The 18,081-nt window shown below is 44.5% G+C and overlaps 1 protein-coding gene across 4 annotated transcripts in view; it reads left to right on the top strand.

Annotated features, from left to right (window-relative positions):
- ATP10B (ATPase phospholipid transporting 10B (putative)) overlaps positions 1–18,081 on the top strand; it is a 122,177-nt gene that overhangs the window by 66,145 nt on the left and 37,951 nt on the right. For 2 of the 4 annotated variants that reach the window (XM_035104946.3, XM_060271741.2), the window contains 3 exons: positions 1,983–2,278; positions 3,115–3,309; positions 17,755–17,959. In XM_035104946.3, the coding sequence (XP_034960837.2) occupies positions 2,001–2,278; positions 3,115–3,309; positions 17,755–17,959 (678 nt within the window). In that variant the 5' untranslated portion in view covers positions 1,983–2,000. Of the gene's footprint in view, positions 1–1,982; positions 2,279–3,114; positions 3,310–4,160; positions 6,522–17,721; positions 17,960–18,081 lie in introns of those variants that run through there. The other 2 variants (XM_035104944.3, XM_035104947.3) reach the window with 2 other exon arrangements.

The following is an 18,081-nucleotide window of genomic DNA, read 5'->3' as shown; positions in this document are numbered from 1 at the left end:
AGCCCCGGGCCAGAATTCGCTGGCTACACAAACCGCAAACATGAACTGTCGGCCCACAAGGGGTGCCTGTTATGGGGAAGCAGGGTTGTTGTTCCCCAGCCCCTCCGCAAAAGGGTCCTCACAGCCCTACACGAGACACACCCAGGGGTAGTGAGGATGAAGGCCCTTGCCAGGAGTTATGTGTGGTGGCCGGGGATTGACAGAGAGATAGAGGCCTGGGTCCAACACTGCCAGACCTGCCAAGAATCCCGCCCGGATCCCCCAAGGGCCCCAGTCCAGCCCTGGGAGTCCGCCCGACATCCATGGTCACGCTTGCACGTGGACTTCGCTGGCCCCTTCCAGGGAAAAACATTCTTCATAGTGGTGGATTCCTACACCAAATGGCTGGAGGTCGCACTGGTACCATCCACTTCTACGGCGGCAGCCATCCGGGTACTACGTAAGCTGTTTGCGACCCACGGGCTCCCTGACACCCTCGTCTCGGACAATGGAACCGCATTCACGTCAGAGGAGTTCCAGACCTTCACAGCGCAGAACGCCATCCGCCACATCCGCTCAGCACCATTCCACCCTGCCACCAATGGCCAAGCGGAGCGCATGGTGCGGACCACCAAGGACAGCCTCCGCCGCATGACACAAGGGGACTGGGAATACCGCCTTGCCGCATTTCTTCTAGCACAGCACAGCACCCCAAGCACAACGACGGGCCGGAGCCCAGCTGAATTACTAATGGGCCGGCGCCTTGCAACTAGACTGGACCGACTTCACCCCGACAGAGCTCAGGATGAGGTAGTGGTGGGGAAAGGCAGGAACCCCCGGACATTTGTGGCCCAGGACCCAGTGTATGCAAAGAATTTTGGGGCAGGCCCAGCATGGGTACCCGCCACAGTCACCAAGGTGACCGGTCCCGTGTCGTACGAGGTACTAACGGAAGGGGGGCAATGTTGGCGCCGCCACTGCGACCAGATACGGCGACGATTCCCAGGAGGAACCCGGGAGGAGAGCGGGACAAAGGGGTCCCAAGGGGACAGCAGGGCAGTGAGGCCTGTAGAGCGAGAGGGGTGGGCAGAGGAAGCAGAAGCAGTAGGCACAGAGGGGCGCCCCGAGGCTGGAAGGACACCGGAACCAGAGCTACAACCTAGTGGTTCAGTGGCGCCAGACCAGACAGCCCCGGCACAGCCAGCAGCCTCGGAACACGAGCCAGAACCAGAACCCCTGACCAAGGAACACCCCAGGCCACAACGCACACGGAGGCGGCCAGCAGACCTTGGGGACTACGAATGCAACTTCCCGGGCAGGACTGGAACTTAGAGGGGAGGGGTGTTATGTACTGAGCTGAATCCTAGAACAATAGGATTCAGAATCAGCGGGAGCTACCCAATCCAACTCCAGGTGGAAGTGAATCCGCAACCTGATTGGCCTGCTGGAGCAGCCAATCAGGCGGCTGGCAGAAGTGAATCTGCTACCTGATTGGCCTGTAGGAGCAGCCAATCAGGCTGCAGGCAAAAGTCAATCCACAATATAATTGGCCCACAGGTGTAGCCCTGAAGTAGCCAATCACGCAAGGCCCATTGTGTAAATAATGTATATAAGCAGATGGTTTTGGGAAAAGAGCCATTCGTCTTCTCTTCTCCTCCTTGATGACTATGAGCTGAATAAAGAGCATGAAATTCACTCTTGACTCCGAGTATATTTCATATGGATATTGCAAAAAACCCTGTATGCATTTTAACAACAAAACTGTGATTTATTCCAAACAGTTAAACAGTTTGTTCTTTCTCTTTTTTATTGTACTTGTTTTTTTATTGTACTTGTTAGCCTATGCAATTTGTTCTGGAAACACAGTACAGTATTTGAAATTCAGGCAGCCAGTACGTTAACTTGAGAAGTTCATTTACTGCCCTTAAGCTTCACTAGCAAGAAATGTACTTGCTCCCAAACTGGAATTGGTTTTCAGCCCTTGTTATGTGTTTTTCTTTCAGGCAATTCCTTAGGTGAAAATGGCTCTGTCAGTAGACTCTGCTAGGTATCGCTGGCAGTCTCGGTGGTCCATAGAAGAGGTCTCCCGGACTCAGTTGGAATCAGCACCTCTGTTGTCAGCTGACAAAGAAACGCAGAAATATGTCTTGGACAAATGGAGAGTTGTATTTCCCAGTAATGAGAGATTTCGAAAGGAATCAGAGAAAGTCTGTCGAGTTTATTCTGGAAATGGGATACGGACCACCAAGTACACTTTGCTGACTTTTATACCTCAAAATCTCTTTGAGCAGTTTCACAGGTATTAGTATTCACACCACAACTATATAGATAAAAAAAGGTTTGCATATATTTTCAGGGATGGAAAGTCATTCGGAAGAAATGCTAGAACAGTAAAGCAAAGCAAAAAAGTGTTAGGTGGGGGTGCTTGTCGTGCTTTCGAACTGCTAGGTTGGCAGGAGCAGGGACTGAGTAACGGGAGCTCACCCCATCGCAGGGATTCGAACCACCGACCTTCTGATTGGGAAGCCCTAGGCTCTGTGGTTTAACCCACAGTGCCACCCGCGTCCCCACCGAATACATTACTAGCCCACATATACTTCAGATCATGGTCTCAACTTAATTTTCTATTTCAGTTGAACAAGGAGTGTCCTCATATGGGGAGATTAAGTATCTCCTTTGTCCTTGGCAGACCATTCTTTAGTGAAGCCTAGTAGCTTGCAGCCCTTGATGGGGTGGGCATCTTAAGAAGCTGATTGATCCAAGTAGTGCAGGGGTCAGCAAACTTTTTCAGCAGGGGGCCAGTCAACTGTCCCTCAGACCTTGTGGGAGACTGGGCAATATTTGGGGGGGGGGGTGAATGAATTTCCTATGCCCCACAGATAACCCAGAGATGCATTTTAAATAAAAGGACACATTCTACTCATGTAAAAACGCGCTGATTCCCAGACTGTCTGCGGGCCAGATTTAGAAGGCAATTGGGCCAGATCCGGCCCAGGGCCTAAGTTTGCCTACCCATGAATTAGTGTTTCAGACTTTTCCTGTTGTTGTTAACTACCCAAAAAGAACCAAATTAGGAAGTGGAAATCAAGTGTAAAATTATCAACCTCTTTTAATGTGATACCATTTTTTTTTTAGGCTGGCCAATGTCTATTTCCTGTTCTTGGTGATCATCAACTGGTTCCCACAGCTAGAAGTCTTCCACAGGGAGATCACAATGCTACCTTTGGTTGCTGTGCTTTTAGTTATCGCAATTAAAGATGGTGCTGAAGATTTTAAGAGATACAGGTTTGATCAGCGGATCAATTCTTCCAAAACTAAAGCATACAATAGGTAAGCCTTCTTCCGCTTCATTAAATAATGCTCCAGATCTCCGTTCCAGCGCTACAATTAAATAACCGGCAATCATATTCTGTAGTAGGTGATTTCTGCTTTAAAATTCACGTTGAAATCCTGCTTCTGGCTCTAGATAGCATCTTAAATATTTATTTTGGTAAACATATCAGAAAACCATTCTAGTGTTATGCTGGGGTTACTTAAATTCCTGCCAGACTGCAATGACCTGTCTGTGTCACGGTCCGGTCAGCGGGCAGTAGAAGCCCTGGCTGAGGACGTCAGGACCAGAGGCAAGATGGTGGTGTAGAAGCGGGAACAGATGCAGGGTTGAGGGTCCAGCAGCAGGCAGTCGCAGGGTCAAGGAGCAAGGCAGAGGCGAAGGTCTGGGGGTCGAGGATCAAGGCGTCGGCAAAGCAGAGGTCCAAGGGTCAAGGATCAAGGCGTCTGCAAAGGTGAGGGTCTAAGGAGCAAGGCGTCGGCAAGGCAAGGGTCCCAGGAGCAAGGAGCAAGATGTCAGATGCAACCAGGCAGGGATAGCGTTGCTGTGGCAAAGAGCTGAAGGGAAATGCTGAGCTTTTATCCCTCCCAGCTCTTGCCACCAGGTGCAGTGAGATATCAAGTGGTCTCACCTGAGTGGTCACTCCTTGCCTCTCCAGCACAAGCTGAGGCAGGCCCCAGTCCTGCAAAGCACTACAGGCCCCAGAGCCTGACTCCTGCCCATACTCCTGACAGTCTGCATGCTTCTGCGGGAGACACTTATATCTCTACAGAGTTGTGTGTTTTTGTTGCTTTTGACAAAAGGGATATGTAACTTCCAATGCACCTATTGCCCACCAAGAATGCTTGCAGGAGGAATCTGCTTGGCCACTGTGAGAACAGGATGCTGGACTAGATGAACCATCATTCTGATCCAACAGGCTCTTCTTGTGTTCTTATGGCCATAGAAAGCACTTAGGCACCAGGGAGGAATTCTATTTCCTAGGGTCTCTGATGCCTGTAACATCATTACATCATTCCAACAAGTGGCACTCTGCATTTTAATGAGACACTACCTAATTTGCACTTTGTGAACCAAAATGCAAACAGAAATGCTGCTACCCTTCAAAATTAATATTTTTCTGAATTTTGTGATGAAGTTAATGGGTGGTAGTCAACTATGTTTTACTCAGAATAAACCCACTGATATTAATGGACCTAACGAAACCTTTCTCATTAATTTCAATGGATCTACCGTAATTTAAGTAAAGCTGCACTGAATACCACCCATTGTGCATCTGTTAGAGGAAAATGTGCATAAAAGCACACATATTAGTGAAAGTAGCACACAAAAATGCTTTGTATTAGGGGAAATGGCTTGCAAAACTGTATCTTAGGCAAAATTGCATATGGAAATCTGTTTATTAGGAGAAAATTGCAATGAAAGGCTGGTGAATTTTCATGAGGATCTCTTTTAAAAACCACAAATTGCTATGGAAATGTGGGAAACTGAATTTAAGATTGGAAACTTAACTGAGACCCAAACTTGACAGTTTCGTCCATCCCTACTCACAATGTGGGGTTAGAAGACTTTCAGGAGGGTATTTGGGTTTTGCTGCATTCCCAAATATGTAATTGTTACTTGGGCTCAGAATTAACTAAGCTACTATATTTTGTTTAAAATGGATTTTCTGATCCCAATTCAAACCAAGCCACGTAGTATTTGCTTGTCACTAGATCTGTATATGTTTTTTACAACTCCCAATGGGCATTGAGGAAGTGGAAACCTCTGTGTGGGGACTCCTTAAGAAGTTTTGGGCTGTAACTGGAACAGTCCTGTAACTGGAAGTGTGCCTCACATCAATAGCTAAGGAAGGAGGCATCAAGTTGCATTGTTCTATGTCTTCTTTGGGGGGGGAATCTTTTACAAGTGCTACAGTGCCTTGGCCCCTGCCCTCCTAACACCACACCACAGAAAGTTATTCATTAAATAAAGATGCAACCTGTTTTCAACAGCTCTGTATTCAACTCCTCTTTCTCCTTTCCACTTCCTGGTCCAGGCCCAACTGGACTATTTCATTTTTGGCTACAAGAAGGAAGCAGAATGCAAAGAAATAGCATTTCCAGAGGCTGGGAATCCCCATGGTGACAAGAAATACAATATATTATGAAAAGTAAACACAAATATGCAAATGTTCTTTTTTGTGCAAATAATGCAGGCTGTAGAATTTATCTTTGGTCAGTGTGTAGTTTAGTTTTGTTGCACAGAATTTCTTTGGGCAGAAATTTGATTGATTTTGAGCCCTGTATGCATGCGCGCGCGCACACACACACACACACACACACGGCATTTAATATACAGTATATTAAACCTGTGGTATTAAGAATATGTCCCAAATATTCAAGTAAGAGACAAATAGTCTGAAACATTTTATGCTGTTTACAGTGAGATTCAGGAAGTTTCTATACAAGCATATATCTAAGGAACAAAGTCCTCATTCATCACTACAAAGAGCAAGCACTAGGACCCAGGATCACTCACTTGGATGACTGGAAAACCGGTTTATAGGAGGATGATACCTGTGTGCATTTGTGACGTCAGTGTTCCAGCAGGTGTTGACTAAAAGCAAGTGAAAGCAATCGCTTTAGTTAAACTCAGCCCGGCATTTTGCCGTACAGCAAATCTACTTAAAAGATTGAAGCTTAAATTTTCAGAAACCTGTGCAAGAAAGTGTGGCTTTTAAGGGGCAGGAAGATGTCAAGGAAATGTGCCCTATAAAATTCCTGAGGGACATCTTTCGGTTCAGAAGACCATGCTGCCAGAATGCTGCTTCTGATTCTGAGAATGAGGAGCCTGAAGAGAGAAGGACGAGGAGGAAAAAGAAAGAAGAAGCAAAAAGAGTCCTCATTTCTAACTTGCCCTTTGAAGACACATGGAAAGAAAACCCAAACAGACATTATGCGGGCAACAGGATCAAGACCACAAGATACACACTTCTGTCCTTCATCCCTAAAAACCTATATGAACAATTTCATCGATTTGCTAATTTATATTTTGTGGGCATTGCAGTCCTCAATTTTGTGCCAGTGGTCAATGCATTTGAACCTGGGATATCTGTGATCCCAGTCTGTGTTATCATGGCCATCACAGCTATCAAGGATGCTTGGGAGGACTTTCGGAGATTCAAACTGGACAAAGAGATCAATAGCATGGGCTGCCTGGTATACAGAAGGTAAATAAGTCTTTGGATTCAATTTGGGGAATGCTTCAGAAACATGCATTGAAATATTAGATTTAAAAGTGTATTTGCCTTTCTGTTTGAATAACTATTTGTGGGTCCTTATTGTGGGTGGATTCTGTAACATGTTCTTGACACAATAATAGTGTATTAGGGATGTGTTTATTCTGCTTTATTAGTTGAACAATGCTTTCCCAATAATATGGCAAAACAAAAGTGGGCCAAAAAAATGCCCAGAATGTTTGTGGTATGAAAAGTTATGGAATTTCAGCAGGAAGTTACAGGGTGTCCACTGACTGGAAATGAAGCAGTATGACCGCCCCAAAACTTTCGCTGGTACAAACAGTATTGAAAGTGGGACCATGTATGATCACTCCAATAGTGAATACACAATAAAAACTATATCTGGAGGGGACTGAAATGTCCCCCTGCACACTCAGACTTTTGCCAGAGAATTGTTGGCTAAAAAATGACCTGTAATTCTGAAACACAAACAACATTTCTAGTTTCAAAATAACTTGGAAGGAAGGTGTTCTTCTTAAGTATTACTAGTGTTAGTAAAAGCAGTGTGTTCGGTGAAAGGGGGCAAATTCAGAGACTGCCTGGCAACAATGTGTTTCCTGGTTTCTGTGCATGATTGCTTTGTAAAACTCTAATAATCTCATCTCTTATTTTAGGTAAAAGGAGAGGATTGTTGTTTTCATAAGGTACTACAACCTGACACCTCAACCTTTTGAAAAATAATATTGTTAATTGTGATAGGACATATTGGAAAAATCTGAGTTGTTGAAATTGTTGTCAACCACATCAGAGCAGGGATTTTTGTAGTTCATTTCCTGGTTTCTTGGTCTATTCATTACTCTTATTGTACTATTCCAAAGATAACATGAGTGGAAACAGTAGCCCAGAGCAGACATCATAGCTAAGCCATGCTTAGGCCAAGAAGGCCTTATGCTCAAATGTTTGCTTCTCTACCTCCCACCTCCCCTTATGTGCTCCAGTTTTCTCCCTCACTTATTGGTGCTTAATAACCATAACAAGGGCGGTATCCAACCAATGCATTCTGTCATTGCAACAATTTCTGCATTGTAGCTTCCTTCCTTCTCCTTTCACCACATGCACCCTGCATCTTCCCCCAAATATGCTCCAGGGATTTAGGGTACACACAATGGGAGGAGAGAGGGGAAGTTCCATTGTACAAGTGGAAATCCTTGCACTGATGGAATGTGTTGCCTACCCTTAAATTGGATACAATCCTTTTTCAATACATCCAAACAGGGCAAATGATTGTTAATGCCCCAAATAATTTGCCTCCATAAAGAACTGGAAACCACACTGTGAACAGGGTTTCCCATTCTGGCGTGGAGGTGAACAATGGTTTACAGTAACCTAATTTGCCAACTTCAGACCAAATAACAAACCATGCTTATTGCAAATCAAGAAGTGAGAGAGAGAAGAAGTGTCTCTTTTATGCCAGAGATCTACATTATCCATCACCACATTAGAACGCCATCAGAATTATGAAAACAGAACTGTCTTCCAATTTCTGAAATAAATTCTGTTCTCTCGCATCTTCAAGTTACTAAAAGATTAAGGAAGATTGCATCTCAAATTTGTCCCACCTACAAGGATAGTACAACTTCAGTTTAGATTGGCTCAAAACAAGCATGAATGATATCAAGCTATTTGCCCTGCAAGAATTTTCTGTTGTGTATCCAGTGTCTGATTGTGGCACCGTGTGGTCAGCATTAAGTGGGAAGATCTGTCTTTAGAATTGGTTAGTCTGATATCTTGTGAACGGTAGGAGGCAATGCTCCCTGTCAAACATGAGGGCAAAGAGAAAAATATAAAATTAAACACTTTCCATGTGCATTAAAAATTTCAGCATAGTTTCTATGGTAAGGTATGAAACTTAAGAGGCCTTTATTTGATGTGCTGTGTGATTCTTAGTGACTGAGGAGGGTCATTCACCTCTGGAAAACTACACTGAAGCATTTATTGCACATGTCTGGATTGATTGCCCTCCCATTACCTCTTTTTTTAAAAAAAAATCTAGGCCTACCTGCCTTACAATAGAAGGCGACTATAGTTTTCTATAGGGCTGTGCACTGGGTTCAGGCAAGGGCCAATGCCTGGGCAGAATCGAGGTGATTCTAGGGAGTCTGGGTATTGCTCAGGTTGGGTTGAGACACCCAGAGAAATGCAAAGTTCCATCTTGTCCCCCTTGCTACTTAACATCTGTCTGAAGCTGCTGGGACCTGCCTTCATGAGATTTGGAGTAAAGAGACATAAGTATGCAGATGACCCCCCCCCAGCTCAGAGGCAGTGAAAAGACAGAAGTGTTATGCATCCCAAATTCTCATGTTCAGGAGGTGGGGAGATGGCCTGTTCTGGATGGGGTAGCAGTTCCCTTCAAGGAAAAAGATGAAGCTTGAATTCAACTCTGTTACAGGAGACTCAGATTGCTTCAGGGGCTAGAAGTTCTTTTCTCCCCTACCTCTGGTTGGTTCACCATCTACAGCCCCATTTGGACAGAAATGACTTAACCACTGGACTCCATACTCTAGTAACTTCCATATTGGATTGTTGCAGTGTCCACTATGTGGTGCTACCCTTCTTCACTATACAGTTTTCAGTGAATGGTGAAGACACAACCTTTTATTCTGGATGTTCACACCTAAGGTGTACTGGTATATTTTAGGACCCACTCGATTTTTGTGATTGTAAACTGCTGTTAAACCATTTTTTAATATTGTATTTTAAATTGTGGCAATCCACCTTGGGACCTCAGAGTGAAGCACAGATAAATAGCAAAAACACCATTTTGGGGGCAGAAACTGAATCCCTTTAAAGTTAACCTAGCCACATGGAAGCCATTTTCCCATTACTGTGGTTAGGGTAACATTTGAATAACGCATGCTGGGTGGACAAGGGCCAATAGTGTGCTTCTTCTACCCTAAATATAGGGACCCAGGTGGTGCTGTGGGTTAAACCACAGAGCCTAGGGCTTGCTGATCAGAAGGTCGGCGGTTTGAATCCCTGTGACGGGGTGAGCTCCCGTTGCTTGGTTCCAGCTCCTGCCAACCTAGCAGTTCGAAAGCACGTCAAAATGCAAGTAGATAAATAGGAACCGCTACATCGGGAAGGTAAACGGCATTTCCATGTGCTGCTCTGGTTTGCCAGAAGCGGCTTTGTCATGCTGGCCACACACCTGGAAGCTATACGCCGGCTCCCTTGGCCAATAATGCGAGATGAGCGCACAACCCCAGAGTCGGTCACGACTGGACCTAATGGTCAGGGGTCCCTTTACCCTTTACCTTTACCCTCTACCCTAAATGAATTGATAGCCCCCCTCTCCTAGCACTGCACACAAATCTTATGTTTGGGACTCTGTTTTTGGCCCATGCTGTGGATGTGGTTGGGCCATGGAGAGCAATTCCACTCAGCTAGGGTAGCACTTAAGGGGCCTGATAGCCATACAAAGGAAATGGGGGCTTATTGTGTGGTATATCAGCCTCAGCAATTTCAGTACATAAGAGGCGGTTGGGCTTCTATGTAACTAGTTAACACGCCTTTCTTCTATAACCCCTTTTCCTTTCATTCCTAATTTCTTTATTTGTATTCTACCGGTACTTGAGAATTTTCTACCGACTCCCCTGATTTTTCAGACATAGTATTTCCCTCTTCTCTTCTAAACTCTTGTTCCTTTCAACCACTTCTTGCAAGGGGGAAAGAAAGGTCTGGATCTTTCCCCTTTGCGGAAATCACACCGCTTATTTTATAGCATAAATTGGTTTGCATTTTATTTGTTCTTTCTTATATCTATTTGGATTTGTAGAGTCCTTTTGTTTGTATAACAAAGGAGGCTAAGAAACATATTCTGACCTTTGATCACTGGTGGCACTGGTGCTTGAAAAAGAAAGAAGCAACAGGGGAGGGCAACTTCCGTGTTTGATCCTGATGGTACTTAGTGACCTTGCAGCTTCAGTAGGTCACTGTAGGATGCTTTTCTGCAAGACAGCCTCTCCTTGAAGGCCCTGGAGTATCCGAAGCCCACTCCACAGCAACCTGGGCCAGGGCTTTCAGTGTGGCTGCCCCCGCTTTTGTGGGACAGCATTCCTGTTGAGATGCAACAGGTGCTCACTGTTTTTAATTTCTGGAAATAATCAAAGACAGCCTTCTTCTAGCTGGAGGACAGGGAGGGAGGGATTAGGTCTCTGCCTTGGTTGTTTATATGTGTAGGGTGGAATTTAGCGTCACACTATGACCAACACTTTGAACGTACAAGCATTTTAACTTGCTATGCGAAATGATACTGCCTCTCTTCCTCCCACACAGTGTTCCAGGGATTCTCCCGCCCCACCCAAGCCAATTTCAGCATGGGGGAAGGACAGGGAAGAAAGCCCCATTGCACAAGCAGCTGTCTTTCTGCAGGGTTTCTGCTGATGAGGCTCTCTGGTGAATCATAGAGCTGCAAGGGCCCCTGTGGATCATTTAGTCCCACCAATGCTTTTTAAATCTATCTTGATTTTTATGTTGCTTTGAAACCTATTTCAGGTGTTTTTATTGCATTGTTATAAATGCCTTGAGACTTCTGTGAAAATTGATTCATAGATTAATATTAATAAGAGAACAGGAGTATATCAGAAAGGCCTCTTTGGTCTTTCATCAACTAACAAGGCTCTACAAAAATCCTCCCTCCCTCTCCCCTCCCCTCCCCCCCGAAAAAATAATAATATTGAGACTTTGTCCTCAAGAAAGCTATTTGCCTTCCCAGCTGAACTGTATCCTGGGATTATCATTTAAGCAATAGTCTTTTTTATATGGTGCAGTTTTCCTGGTTTTCTTGAAAAACAGCTACTTCAGGGCTATGCCCCTGTACCACTTTTCAAACTAACTTAATATAAATTGCAAATTGAATGGTATCAATATATACTGAGGCAGTTTTATGAATGCACACTGTGTATCTTATGGGGCATATTTGTAATGCTGTGTGTTGTACCGATTTGCAGCTGTAGCCTGAGGATAAGTTGCTGCAAATTGTCTGGACTTGCTTTTAAAATCTCTCAGTGCTTTAGGATTTCTCTCTCTCTCTCTCTCTCTGTGTGTGTGTGTGTGTGTGTGTGTGATCATAGATAGAAATGAGTGCTTTCTGTGCAGCACACTGACTTGGGTGAAGAATTGAACTTTCATTGGGTTATCTTTTTTGTTTCCAACAGTGAGGTGGGTTAGGCTGACATGATGTGTTAACCTGAAGTCAAATTGTGCAGTCAATGGAAGCAGTGTGTGACTGTGTGCATGAGAGAAACAGAAATGAATGTGTACTTGAAGCTCATTTGGTGGTCTAGAGCAAGTCACTGGCCCAGTTCAGACATGACATACTAATAAACCATCCTCTTTTAAACCAAAAATAAGGGTTCCCCAAGGACATGTTCTACTTCCAGCACCAGGCCAGTTGGCAAACCAACTCTGCGTTACAAAGATGTCTGCAAACATGACATGAAAGTTGGCAACATCACGTGGGAATCCCTTGCAGACAACCACAGTGCCTGGAGACAAGCAGTCAAGTCATGTATCCATAGCGCTGTCCAGAGGAGGAATGATTTCTGGGAGGAGTGAAGAGAGAAGAAATGCCATGGTGCATCTGCAGCAACACACCTGGATGCCTTCATCTGCCCCAGATGCAACAAAACATGTCTCACCTGCATCGGTCTCTACAGCCACAGCAGGCACTGCGACCTTCCAACAGCTTGACCTCACCCACAAAGGTGCATTCCTCCATTGACTCCCAAGACGGATGCCAACACCCCTTCGCAGAAAGTCAGTTTACCCAGCTCCGTATTTCACCCTGTCAGCCTAGCTCTATTCAGACATTGTGTTGGAGGCACAAGGCTATGCACCCCAGCCCATCTGTTCCTGACTTTGTTGCATTAAATGGCAAGGTCTGAAGGGGCCTTGAAAGCACATTCACTTGAAAATGCTGACAAGCCTCAGTGAGATCTGGAAAGCTCTGTGATCAGGGTTCCTGAATGCAGGGAGGAACCCTGTAAGCAAGGTCAGTGGTGGAGAGGCAGAGACAGAACACACAGGCCCATGCATCTGGCATTGCATCTTGGACAAATGAAGAGCTCGTCTGTTTCATTGCAGAGCTGCTCCGATGGGATTTATTCTAATGTTTAACCTAAAGCATTGGCTTGTCAGCAGGAAGCATCTTCAGCATGGTGAGCTATTTTGGCTCACGCTCCAAGCTTGCAGCTAGTTTTTACAGCACTGCCACTCCAAGTGTGAGGCGAGTCATCACAGGGCACTAGGAGTTGCTTTGGAGAAGAGTGTCTCGCTCTCCTGATCCCTTGATCATCTTCACTGGTCTGAGCGACTTGCACAGCACGGCTTCCATTGAGCAATGGCTAACCAGAGCTCAGTCCTAAAGGGAGCAGATACTTCACATAATGATAATAACAGACATGCTGTGACATTCAAATCACTCCAGGCGAGGAATTAATTTAGCTGTTTTCATTTATCAGCAAGAGAGCCTCGTACTTTTTCTTCCCCTGGCAGAAAGGCAGGTGGAAATAATGTGCTGTTCCCCAGACAGAGGCGGCAGGTGCCTCTTTCATCAAGAACTATGACACAGACACACCCTCTGCTTCTAATGCTGTACCTAAAGTGGGTCAAAGAAAATCCTCCCTCCCCACAACCAACTCTCGACAGACAATGTTTAAACATGCTTCTGTATAAGATATTCCCCTCCCTATTTTCATGATTAAAATACTTTTGGAAACCTCATTTTGAACATCTGACATTGCTCTCAGCACAGCAGGAAAGAACCGTGTTGGCACAACAGCACAGTGTAGGAGTTGTGCATTGGTGCTGACAGACGGGTGCAGCCAGCGTATGGAGTCCAGATCTCAAGGCAGCCTACTTGGCCCTGCAGTTTCCACCCCTTGTGTTTCTTACCCACCTGGAATAAGGGGACAGTGAGTTCAGGAGACCACATTCACATGCCCACAAGGTCTACTGTAATGGGCTTGAGCTTCCAAGGGATCCAACCTTTTTTGAGAGAGAGAGAGAGAGCTGAAAACATGGCTCCATGTTGTGAATCTAATTTGGCTCTGAAGCAAATTTGGAATTCCCTTTATTCTTATACCCAGGTTGGTTGGTTGGTTGGTTGGTTGGTTATCTATTCATACCCCACCCATCTGGGTGGGTTTCCCCAGCCACTCTGGGCGGCTCCCAACAGAATATTAAAAAGACAGTAAAACATCAAACAGGGCTGCCTTCAGATGTCTTCTAAAAGTCAGATAGTTGTTAATTTCCTTGACATCTGCTGGGAGGAGGCATTCCACAGGGCAGACACCACTACCAAGAAGGCCTTTTGCCTGGATCTCTGTCACCTCACTTCTCGCAGTGAGAGAACCACCAGAAGGCCCTTGGAGCTGGACCTCCAGGATGAAGAACTAGTTCTTACATTATACTGCCACATATCATATGGGCTCCACCCACACCACAATTAGCAGATGGAGGTAGACGTTCGGCAACACTTAGCAATATTCCAGTGCCTTCCTGTAAGTATAGTGGATCTCCTCATCATTTAGCTGGTAGTTTTTGGATCTGTACAGAACCATCTGAAGCACCTGCATGGACCTATTCTGGCACTCAGAAATGATCTATGCAGTGTGTGGAAAGAGTGCTTTCCTTGCTCTCCTGCTAAAAGACTCCCCAAAGGACCTGGGATCAAGTTCACTACATTCCAGGCACTTCTGCAAGTTAATGTCATCACCTTCTGCCAGCATCTAGTATAGCAAATCCTAGACACAAATATGTATGTCTATTATGACTGGGGATGGTCTCTAGGATAAGATCTGAGCAATCCCTGCTGTGCAAAATTACTCACAGCCAGTGGAGACTAGAGGTGGAAGACAGGATCTGGCCAGCAGACCAGATCTGAAACTCCTCTTTGCTCTGCAGACCACTTTTGCAGTTGGGCACATCCACCCACCTTTCAGTTCCCTGATATCACCATGATCTCAGGTGCTGGAGATTCCTCACTTGTGTGAATTCAAGGTACATCTGTGAAGGAAGACACTGTACAGCTCAAGCCATGGCTGTCAAAGAAGAGCAGGGAGATTGACATTTCAAGCCATGGTTTGGACCTTCCCACACCAGGTGAAGGTGTGTGGGTTTGCTCCTTTGGTGGGGGACAAGGGCAGGATAGAAATGTAATAATTAAAATGACAGTAAATAGATTGAGTCTGGAAAGTCTAATTAGGAGATTCCCCACCCCTGGTGTACATAGAACATTGAATTAGATGGACCAATCATCTGACTCGATACAAGGCAGCTTCCTATGTTCCTGTGTTCCTCTGTCTCTATGGGGGGAATTTAACACTACAAGAGCAAACTCTCATTCAACAGGATGTCACCTTCCTCTTCTCCTTGCTGCAGCCCCCATGCACCCCAAAAATCTGCCCTTGAACCAGATTTTGAGGGCACCCAGGGAGGCTGCAGGGGGAAAGAAGGGAAGGTAGAGTCCCGTTCAGTCAGTTCCTTTGCACCCAGACAACTTGCTTGGAATGCAACACTTTGTTGTCATTACTGTATCCAAGACTTTCAAGTACGCCAAGCAAAGTGGAAACATTTTTCTTCCCGAAGTGCAATACTTCACATTTGTCTTCATTGTATCGATTGCAGGCTAACTCTCCTATTTATCAAGATCATTTGAGTCTCTAATCCTATCTTTTAAAGCATTTACAATCCTTCATCACAGTTCTGTTTTCCCAACAAATACGCATTTCGTTCTCTGTCCATGTTCTTGATGGAAATATTGATTGGGTGCAATCTATTCCCTTTTCAGCGGACGTCAGAGTCATAACCACTGTGTCTGTGATCACCGACTTTAATTTATTTCCTGTTACAAATTCCCAGCTTAGGGATGTAAGTTCTGAACACAAAATGGAAGATTAAAGAAAGAAACCAGGCAGCGGAGAAAGATACCTGTCACAGTACCTCTAAAATACCTCGGAATTGTTTGAAAACTTGGCGGCTTTTAGGCAGTACTAAGCAGCTGTTCCAGACACCCATAGATATTTGGGTAACCAAGTGGGAGAGGCTGTGCAGAAGCCTTTTTCGCATGAATCAATTCCTAGCAGATAGCAGATTATGTTGGACCAGAACAACTATGAAGTTTACCACGAAACCATGAACACTGTCTCTGAACTTCACCTACATCAGAGATAAACTTAGCCACCTTGAAGAAGGTGATCATTCAGTCCCCATTAACTAAACCTTCCCATCTCCTTGAAGATTGCTGCAGCTATCAGTCAATTGCGAATCTACAAAGTGCATCATTGTTGGGGTTGCCTTTGAAGGCTACTCAGAAGCTTCAGCTGCTTGAAAACACAACAGCCAGATAATTGACTAGGATTAAACATATGGGATCTATCTTGTTGGCATTAAACATCTTCCCTGGTTTATTATATGCTTCCAAGTACAATTGAAAGTGCTGGCATTGACCTGCAAAGTTATATAAAGCTGAATATCAGAATATCCCAAAGGCTGGTGTACCCATACAAATCTGCCCATTCATTAAAATAATCCTTAATGGCCCTTCAGGGATTAGTCAAGTAGTGACAGGAAAAGAGATTTTTCTGTTGCACTTATGGAACAGTCATGGAACGCCCTCTTCAGAGGTACTCATCTATCACCTGCTATCATGAATTTTGGCCAAATAATTCAAGAGCTTTAAAAACAAAGATACATTACAGTGGTACCTCGGTTTATGAACACAATTGATTCCGGAAGTCTGTTCATAAACTGAAGCGTTCATAAACTGAAGCGAACTTTCCCATTGAAAGTAATGGAAAGTGAATTAATCCGTTCCAGACGGTCCGCAGAGTAAGCGTTCATAAACTGAAGCAAACTTTCCCATTGAAAGTAATGGAAAGTGGATTAATCCGTTCCAGACGGGTCCGCGGAGTACTTAAACTGAAGCGTTCATAAACTGAAGCATGGGTGTAATTGGTTCCGGAAGTCTGTTCATAAACTGAAGCGTTCATAAACTGAAGCAAACTTTCCCATTGAAAGTAATGGAAAGTGGATTAATCCGTTCCAGACAGGTCCGCGGAGTACTTAAACTGAAGCGTTCATAAACTGAAGCATGGGTGTAATTGGTTCCGGAAGTCTGTTCATAAACTGAAGCGTTCATAAACTGAAGCGAACTTTCCCATTGAAAGTAATGGAAAATGAATTAATCCGTTCCAGATGGGTCCGCAGCGTTCATAAACTGAAAATTCATAAACCGAGGTGTTCATAAACCGAGGTTCCACTGTATTGTACTTCTTATAATATGTCTGTGATCAATAAGTAATACATTTGGCTCCAACTAGGGATGGTCAATATGCCAATTTCAGTTTCCCTCAGTTTGTCATTTTCCTAATGTTAAATTCAGTTCTCCTCATTTCTGCAGCAATTTTTTAAAAAAATCTTCATGAAAATTCATCATCCTTCACCATAAAGTTCCAGGACAAGTTACAGCAATTTAAAAACGCAGTATTAAAAGGTGTTCATAAAATCACAGTCACAAGCAGGTACACACATTGTTTTTTGTATGTAATTTTAACTAACATGCACATTTTTGCACTCAATTTCCCAAACAGAGCGAATTGTTGTACGTTAGTTTCACTAGTATATGTATAGATATGCACACTTTCCCCTAGTAGGTGCATTCTGGTACACACCGGAGACCTGCACCATAAAATTCAGAAATACAGTGGTACCTCGCAAGACAAATGCCTCGCGCAATGAAAAACTCGCTAGACGAAAGCATCTTGCGATGTTTTCGGTGACTCGCAAGATGAAGTTTTCTATGGCCGCGCTTCGCAAGATGAAGTTTTTCAGTGGTTTTTTTGTTTGTTTGTTTGTTTTGCTGCGGCAACCCATGCTTCACAAGACGAAATTATCGCTAGATGAAGCAACTCGCGGAACAAATTAATTTGGTCTTGCGAGGCACCACTGTATGCAAATTTCAAGGGATATTTATACTTCAGTTCACATACTGCTTTGAGAAATGTCAGTTACAAACTTTCTCATAAAAATACAAAAAAATAAAAATGAATTTGTTCCTCATCCCCCTTCACCAGCCACTCCTGTACCACAAAGAAAAGAGATGGTCTGTGACTTGATGGACTTGTCACAGGCTATTCAGCTGTGGTGTCTTTTCTCATAACAGGAACAAAAAAGCCTACATTGAGACGTGCTGGGAAGAGGTACGAGTGGGAGACTTTGTGCAACTGCAATGTAATGAGACCGTCCCTGCGGACATCCTGCTGCTCCACACCTCTGATCAGAATGGGATCTGTCACTTAGAGACATCAAATCTTGACGGCGAGACGAACCTTAAACAAAGACAAGTTGTGAAAGGATTCTCTAATCAGGTATGTCTGGAAGCTACTTTTGCAATTTGTGTTCCCTCTGTTCTTTTAGTGGTACCTTGGTACGCAAAGAAATTTAAGACAGAAGCACAGAACTGTCCAGCTGGAGGGAATCTTTAGCAGGA

The sequence above is a fragment of the Zootoca vivipara genome, chromosome 2 (assembly GCF_965207765.1).
Source record: "Zootoca vivipara chromosome 2, rZooViv2.hap1.1, whole genome shotgun sequence".
Taxonomy (NCBI): domain Eukaryota; kingdom Metazoa; phylum Chordata; class Lepidosauria; order Squamata; family Lacertidae; genus Zootoca; species Zootoca vivipara.
Note: the sequence above shows the minus strand (reverse complement) of the source record. Positions and strands in the feature narration are given on the sequence as shown.